The sequence below is a fragment of the Bidens hawaiensis genome, unplaced genomic scaffold (genome assembly GCF_021521415.1).
Source record: "Bidens hawaiensis isolate Kalapana, Puna unplaced genomic scaffold, B.hawaiensis_p1.1 tig00052117_1, whole genome shotgun sequence".
Lineage (NCBI taxonomy): Eukaryota > Viridiplantae > Streptophyta > Magnoliopsida > Asterales > Asteraceae > Bidens > Bidens hawaiensis.
In genome coordinates, this window is record NW_027506207.1 from 105,899 (window position 1) to 114,805 (window position 8,907).

Consider the following 8,907-nt stretch of genomic DNA (forward strand, 5'->3'; position numbering starts at 1 on the left):
AAAAGAGGAATACCATTGTCCATCATGGGGTTTCGGTGAACCTATCTAAGTTGGTTGAAGAAATTAAAGTGCTTGGCTTTCTCTGGATAAAAAATAGGGGAAAATAAGGAGATCTAACTTGGGAAGATTGGCGTCAGTTTATTGTTGTTTGTTTGTTTTGGTCGGTTTGGTTTGGGGTTATATTTCCGTCTAGCTTCTTGCTAGTTTAATATAATTATTTTGTTGTTCGTTTAAAAAAAAAGCATAAATAATGATTAAACTTTAATAGTTAGCACAATATAAATGGGATACACCTACCATGCAACGTGTAACCAAAACCCAAGATAGGCATACATCTACCTGATTTAAATGGGGTTAGATATATCTATACTTCAAAATAATAATACAATATGTTGTTAAAAAAGATATTCCGTTAAAAGGGCCTTTGGCCTAACGGTATCAATGTGTTGTCTAATATAAAATGGCCTAGCAGTATCAATATGTTGTCTAATATAAAACGGTGCATTTACATGTGGTAAAGGTTCAAATCCCGTGAGTGAAATAAAAACACAAATTTAAGCCATTCAAAACAAATATATTCTCTCAAATATTTTGTTTATCAACCAATAAAAGGTGATGATAAATATTTTCTAAATAATGACAAGTATCAAAGCCTATGTGCTTTTCACTCACACCTCAACAAACAAAAAAACAAATCAAAACACATTTGGCCCAGATATTGAATAATCAAACCTACGATTCATATTTCAAACACAAGAAACTAGTCCATGGTCACAAGATCCACATCATCAAAACATAGCATGCTACAAGTTTAAGATACTAATACAAAACCAATTCATTTCACAACCAAAGTGAAAGACCAATGCTAACTCTGACCATCTTACTTGACTATGCAAATCTTGATCACAGATGCAGCACCAATACGGTGAAGCGCCACAACCGCATCACCCTTCTTACACAGCCCTTTCGCAGTCGCGGATTTCAAAGCAGCTTCCAAAATCACCTCAGTTGACTCAGCATCAGTCGCCTTGGTGGACCCCTCAGCAAGAATCGGAACCAACCCTCTGTACACCAGACTATGCCTAGCTGGTGTTTCGTCACTACACGTCCAGTCAAAAGAATCAGTCGACAACACCGGGACCACCACTGACAAAATAGGAACTGCGGGTCTATACTTCGCTACTAACTTAGCCGTGGTCCCACCCCTGGTTAGAACCACAATGAGCTTAGCATGAGCCTTGTTAGCGGTTCTAACAGCGGATGATGCAAGCGACTCTAACGGGCTCATTGGCAACGGGGTTGACCGTATAATCTCCTTGAAAATGAGTCCATAGTCCAGAGACGACTCGGCTTCAATGCAGATGCGGGCCATGGTTTTGACAGCTATTTCTGGGTATGCACCGGCTGCACTTTCGCCACTAAGCATGACACAATCAGTTCCATCGAGAACCGCGTTTGCCACATCGGTAGCTTCAGCACGGGTGGGCCGGGGTGATTTGATCATTGACTCGAGCATTTGGGTTGCAGTCACCACGGGCTTTCCAGCTAGATTACACTTGTAGATCATCATTTTTTGGGCCAAGAAGATCTTTTCAACTGGAATTTCCATTCCTAGATCACCACGAGCAACCATGAACGAATCGGTCTCACGCAAGATCTCATCAAAGTTTACTACTCCTTCCTGGTTCTCAACCTTCAAAATTCCAATCCATTTAAAATATGTTAATATCGAAAATAAAGAATAAATATTGACATAGACGATGACAGCTGGAATAGATATGCTTCTAGAGGTTCTTGGATTAGTGTTTGGATGTGTGTTTCTGCTATTCAGAATTGTGATAATTAGATTAATCAACTTCTGTGTGTTTGCCCAATTCTGATCATTTAAACATCTACATCTACGTGTATAATAGATTAATATCCCCTATATTATTATGTAACTGACATCAATTTTATTTCAACTAAAAATACTACACTGATTATCCAAAACTAACTATTTGACCCCTAAATTAACAGATAGCCAGATTGCCAGAAACGGTTTTCAATAATCCAAACAATAAAATTGATTCTGTGATTAAAAAACGCAATGATCAGACAATCACTTTTAAACTGCAATGCCAAGCAGTCAAACACCACCTTATGCTTGTAGAAAAAGTAAGAATACAAAAAATAACATTACTTATTTACCATCTTTAAAAAATGTTAAGACAAGAAATTTACAAAAAAAAAAGAAAAAAATCTTTATAGTTGATAAAAGAATAAATTTGAACTTTTAAATTTGAAGAACAATATATAAAAATGTGTATTGATAATTTAATCTTTAGAATATTAATCTTTAAAACATAAGCACAACCAAACACTACCTATTGCATCACGATTAATTCCATCTGAGTATCTGATTATAACTATGATTATTCAGGATCACAACACCAGGGCTGTAAAAAATCCGACAAGGGTGGGTTCGGGCTCGGTTCGATTATCTTAGCAAGCTGACATGCTGGGCTCAAGCTTTGCTCATCAAAAGCCTAAGCCAGCTCATTTATTTATAGTAATTCAAAAAAAAATTATACAAATATTGACATATAATTATATATAAAACAAAAATTAAAATTTTTGACATATATTAAAATGGGTTATAACTTTGTATTAAAGCTTATGCATATTAAAAGTTTTGGTTAATTCCCAAACACTGCAGAGCCAATGAGCCAAGCTTACCTTGACTCAGGCTCGGGTCGTTTACAAACAAGCTGATTTCAAGCAAGTCACACGCTATTAAAAGTTTAAAACAGCCCTACACAACACACAGAAAATTAATAAAGAGCACATACCTTTGACATCAACTGAATATTCTTGGCATGTGGGCCAAGAACTTTGCGAACATTTACAAGATCAGACCCCTTACGGACAAACGAGAGTGCAATCATATCAATTTTATTAGGAACGCCCCATTGGAGAATATCTTCTTTATCCTTTTCTGTTAACGTAGGAAGATCAACCACCACACCAGGAAGATTCACATTCTTTCTCTCACCTAACATAGCTGTGTTCTCACACCGACATTTAACAGTCCCAGATGCAGGATCACATGACAAAACCATTAAGGTGATGGTCCCATCTGCACATAGGATTGTGTTACCAGGTTTCAAGTCAACCGGCAGTTTCTTGTAGCTCATAGATATGGTTTCTTCATTTCCCTTGATGGTGTAATCGGTGCTTATTGTGATCTCACGCCCGTCCTTGAGTTGAATGGGTTTCTCATTTTGTAGAAATCCAGTACGAATCTCGGGGCCCTACAAGAATGATGGTTTCGGATCTTTAAAAAGCCCTAAATTTAAATAAAGAGAATCTTGAAAAAATTGAATCATTTTACCTTGGTGTCGAGCATCACTGCACACAAGATTTGAGTGTTTTGCATGGCAATACGAAGATTATTCAGTGTCTCCTGATGATACTCGTGGGTCCCATGAGAGAAGTTGAAACGGGCAACATTCATCCCTGCCCTCAGTAGCTTCTCACACATAACCACAGACCGAGAAGCCGGGCCCAGGGTGCATACAATCTTTGTTTTGGGAATACGCCCATCATTTGGAAGGTCCTTCAGGATCCCCTCAATGTCTATGTTTGACATGATAAGTAATTAGATGTTCTGTTTAATCATAAACATATATAATCAATAAACAGTTGCTAAATCAAATAAAGGAAACTTAAATTCTGAGTTTAACATGCAAGAAAAGATGATATGTATTTCAAGAAGAAGAATGAGTGACTAAAACATTGATGAAGTTTTGATAATCTAATAAAAGAATCAGACCAATACACGAAAGGGTATATTCAGGAACATCAATTTCATGGTTCAATAGCAGGAAATGAGACAACGCCCTTATAAATTTGCTAAGAAGTGAGCTTTGATTCATATTGTACATCTCAAATTCCATCATCTCAAACATCAATTTAAAGTCATTTATAACTCGTATACAATATCCATAAAAAAGAGAGCCATTTTTCTAAAAACCAAGAGTTGAAGTGACTTAATTCCATCCAAACTCACAAATCCAACTAACTAAATAGAATCCAAGCCAGACCCATATAACATGACAAGCTCCAATCAGATTCATACTTTTTATAACTAAAGATGACCTAACTCCAATCAGGATCATATAATCGGCTCCTACCATTCAATTCTTCAGTAAAGAAAAAAGAGGTAATCCAGTTGCAAATTAATAAACTGACCTAACTTCAAACCACAATGTTCATATTTAAACAGACAACCACCTACCACATTCTAAATCCAAATATCAAATCATAGTTAATTTTACAAACACGTCCAGTTTCATAACACAAAACAAGAGGTGTAATCGAGCTGATTCGAGGTTTTAACTTACAAGAGCTCAAGCTTAGCTTGTTTTGAGCTCTTTTTCTAAAGCTGGAGCTCAGCTCGTGAGGTCTCAAGTCGGCCTCCGCTCGTTTTGTTATTTATTATACGTTTTAAATTATAAGTTATATATATTTTAAGAAAAAGCTTAAACGAGGCTCATTTCTAGGTTTTAAATTTGCAGTCAATAAGACGGAGACGAGCAACTTGCACTCCTGCATAAAACTAGTCAAATATAATTAAGGCTACCAAATTACCAAATCGAACAACAGATAAATAAATTGATTTCAACTGAAAATGTGGAACTAAATTCAACAACATTATCTCGATATAAGCAACTTAACTTGTTCAGTCGAATAGCTGAATCAAACACATAACAAAAACCTAGAATCAAAATCACTTCAGTAACAACAAATCAATTCAAATCATACACATTACAAAATAAATAAATAAAAACTCACTCAATCAACAGCAGCAGCAGAGCAAGAAGTGGACAGTCTTGAGGTCGCGTGTACGGTCGGTTTCCTTGTCTTTAGAATTAGAATATAGAATAATATATATATATATATAAAGGTAAATGGAGGATGAAGTTGAAAGAAAAAGGGTGTCTACGTGTTTGGCGTGGACAGGGGGTTATTATTATATTAATTAAATTGTTATTATTATTCCCTTACTATTATTACTTTTTAGTTTTAGTTTTGAAGAAACATCGAGCGGCCACCAGTTTCAGTCAACACGGTCATCAATTTCAAGAGAAAACAAAACAATAAAGTAATCATTTTTTAGTTGTCTCCAAGTTCAAAATCAATGATTACATACATAAACGCGCGCATGTATGATGAGTGGTCAAGTTTAGACGAAAATACCAAGGAGTCAGACTTAATACGTATAAAAATTTACATAACAAGAGAGGTTGGACTCAAATTTTCAGACGAAACAAGTAAATTTACGCTAAGTATTAAAAGAAAACGAGTAAATTACACTAGTGAAAACCGGGGGGGGGGGGGGGGGGGAGGTTGCTTATACCACGCCAATGCATTCAATGGTAATAAAAAGTCTAAAACCTAAATGCTATGCAGATGTTATTTATTCCGCATGCTTATACCTCGAATATCATGTTACGCTACCCATGGCATATCATTCTTTAATACCATCGGCAAAAGAGTTGAATAAAGAAAGTATGAAAATTAAATGCCATGTAGATATATATGGCTTTTGAAGTTTGTGTATTTGACATTTATGTGATGAAGTGATGTTCAATAATAATCGAGTGATGGTCCCAAAGATCATGAATGATATCTGGGTAGCGTTTGGTATGTAAAAATGAATGGAGGAATGCAATGATTCATTGCGTGAGAATAAAAAATGTGATAGTTGGTTGCTCAATGGAATGAAATCATTCATTACACATGGAATCACATTCCATCAAAATTATTCCTTCTCACCCCCCCTCTTTTTTTTCATTCCATTCCCTCTTCATCCAACCCTACTTTCTCACCACCACCACTACCATCGCCACAACTATCACCTGAACGCCTTGGGCACCACCACTTCTGTCACCTCCACCGCCACCTACGCCGCCTTCACCACCGCAATCATTGTCACCGCCCATCACCGCCACCACCACTATTGCTACCAGAACGCCACCACCGTTGCCGCCACCCTACCATCGCATCATTACCAATGCTACCACTGCCACCCATGCCGCCTGACCGGCACCACCACCACCATTTTCGTCGCCGGAGCTACCACGTCACCATTGCAGGTTTTTTTTAAAGTATTTTGAGATAAGAACGTTTTTATTATTTCTATTTCATTTTCACAATTTTTTTGGATACCAAAAAACAAAAAGTAATAATTCATTTCATTCATATAGGTTAACCAAACAAGTCAAAGGAATGCTAATGATCTATTTTATTCCCATGTTTATTTCATTACTTCTTCCATTCCATTATCGCTTTATTCTATTAACTCCAACCAAACATAATCCTAGTCATTAAGCTTCTTTTTATTAAAAAGTAAAAACATAACCAACTTATAATCGTCAACTTGGGCTCAATGACGTGATGTGGGCCACGTCCATACTCACATACGTGGGACTCGTGTCCTCAATATGTTGACTTAAAACTCCATGTTTGCATGCACATCAAGCACTCGATACAACATGGTTAATGGCTCCTTATTTAGTTATTTTCATTTTTCTCACGATTTCGTTATATGCTAGTTATTTAAGTAGTTGATTAGTGGGGCATCGGTAGTGGTCTATTTTACGTTGGTTTCCTTTCGTTTGTTTGCCTATATAAATGGCTTAGCTTGTTGCCCATTTGTCTGTCACTTTATTGTAATCGTTTTGGTTTTAACGAGAAACAACGATATGTTTAAAAAAATTATTAAGTAGCCATTGTATTAGGGTTTCATTGTGTATGACCATGTTCACTTTACTTTCGTTACCAGTCTAATTAGAGAATGAATTAATATAAAGGTTATCTTTTTGAGTTTCTGTCTATCTTCTTTAGCCAACAATTAGATTGTTAGAACGGCCAAAAATTAGACTGTTAGAACAACATCATGACGGTCATTTAATTTTGATGATTTGTTTTTGTACTCTTATTCTTCGCTCTAGCTTGTGGCTAGTTGTAGGTTTTTATTTGGTCTATATTTGTATATCGTCCAGAAGAATTTTAAGTCTGATAAAGTTTAAAATTTCTTATGACTTCATTTACAATTTTTCGAACTTTGAAAAAAAGCAATGACAAAGTCTAGATTCCATGTTTGTTTTGTATGATAACAGCAAGAATGTGAAACTTTTAACGAAATATTAACAACTTGTGGGAAAGAAAGAATAAAGATTTTAGACATGAAAAAACTTTTGGGCATCATATATACAACTATATTATGTATGTGCTTGTCTCCTTCGACTTACAATTAAAAAAATACCCGTGACTCCACTTGACTTAATTGAAATAGTATCTATTATTATATGTAACTTCGTTACTCTCTTTGTCTTAACAACACGAGCAAGCATGTCTAGCAGTTACAATCTAGTCAAATTATTTACTTTTAGGTCATATTACTTGTGCGAGAACTTTCTTATCTATATACTTGAAAGACTTGGTTGTGACCGCCGCCCATGTTATGGCCGTAGTTTTCTAGTAATGTATATAGTTTATCTCAATATTGCAAAATTCGTTAGGCAGTTGGCTGGGGAGTAAGTATTACTCGGACATGGTAAATATAGAGAAAATTAATATTTGGATATTATATATTTGTCAAAATAAGCATAATTCATGTCAAAAATGTACTCTAGCCGACTTGGCGACTTGGCGACTTTTGAATGACTTTTAACTAAATTTTAGATAACCTTAGCCCGACTTTTAGAAAATCCTTGCTTGACTTTTGACTGCCTAGCCCGACTTTTGACCGACTCCGACTAACCCAGATCTGCTTGAGAAAAGTGTCCAAAGTAAGGGTCCAAAAATCGACTAGTCGACCATGAAATCCGACTTTTACAATGCTGGTTTTTCTATTCTCCCTAATGTTGACAAAACCAACAAAGGACAATGAGGAAACCAACCATAAACTTATTTGCTTAATGACTTTAATATTTCATTATCTACGAAAGTTGAACCTAGGTACATATAGGGGTGTGAACTTTTAAAATGACAACACGAATCTAACACGCAATTTGCGGGTTTGGGTTTGGTATAAACGGGCTCAGGACATTCTCGGGTCGAACTCACGAACATGTTTAACTAAACTGACCGGGTTCGGGTCAAACCAGTGGGTTTTACGGGTTGACTCGTATAACCCATTTATTTTTATTTTACTTTTTTAAAGTATGTTTTATCGTTTATGTATTAAATTAAATTGGAAGGAACAACAAGACGTTGAGTGTTCATCTAAACCTAACAATTATATATTAACTAGTGTTTTACCCAGCGCGTTGCGCCGGGAAGGTCGGTAAAACTCAGGCGTTGCTAAAACACAAGCATTGTAGGTCCCAACTTTGAGGCTGCAAGGCGACACGAATTCGGTCAGTTTTGGCTATATGCGTTGTGGTATTGGAACTAAAATAAAAAATAAAACAAAAACTATTTAAAAACTAAGGTGGACCAATAGAGTGGCGTCGGTCTGTAAAGCTCGGGCATTGGTAAACCCTAGCGTTGTCGATCCCAGGTGTTGGGCCGTTGGGTAATGAGTCTACACAAATTTGGCCGGTCTCTGTCACGTTCGTTACGGTATCGGAACTAAAAAAACAAAAACAAAAACAAAATTGATATTCGGTCAGTTTTCGTTACTATACCGATACTAAAACAAAATGTTGTGTGGTTTTATTTAACAACACAACTATTCGGTTCACACCAAAATTATGTTGAAAGACAAGCCATTCTAGAATACATAAAACATAAATAACACACTTAAAAAACTTAAACAATTCTAAATTCTAACAAACACAAAAACATAACACACTTAAAATATTGAAGCAAACACATCCGTAGCATTTGAGATTCGAACCCGGGCCCCAAATCGGTACA

At 36.1% G+C, this 8,907-nt stretch overlaps 1 protein-coding gene across 1 annotated transcript; it reads right to left on the bottom strand.

Moving 5' to 3' along the window:
• Window positions 1-718: 718 nt before the first annotated feature.
• LOC143617075 (pyruvate kinase, cytosolic isozyme-like) lies at window positions 719-3,642 on the bottom strand. Its single transcript, XM_077089735.1, has 3 exons — window positions 3,371-3,642; window positions 2,829-3,290; window positions 719-1,693 (listed from the first exon to the last, which is right to left on the bottom strand). Exons 1-3 carry the CDS (start codon window positions 3,626-3,628, stop codon window positions 881-883), a joined length of 1,533 nt encoding a protein of 510 aa, XP_076945850.1. The 5' UTR covers window positions 3,629-3,642; the 3' UTR covers window positions 719-880.
• Between the last annotated feature and the right edge of the window lie 5,265 nt (window positions 3,643-8,907).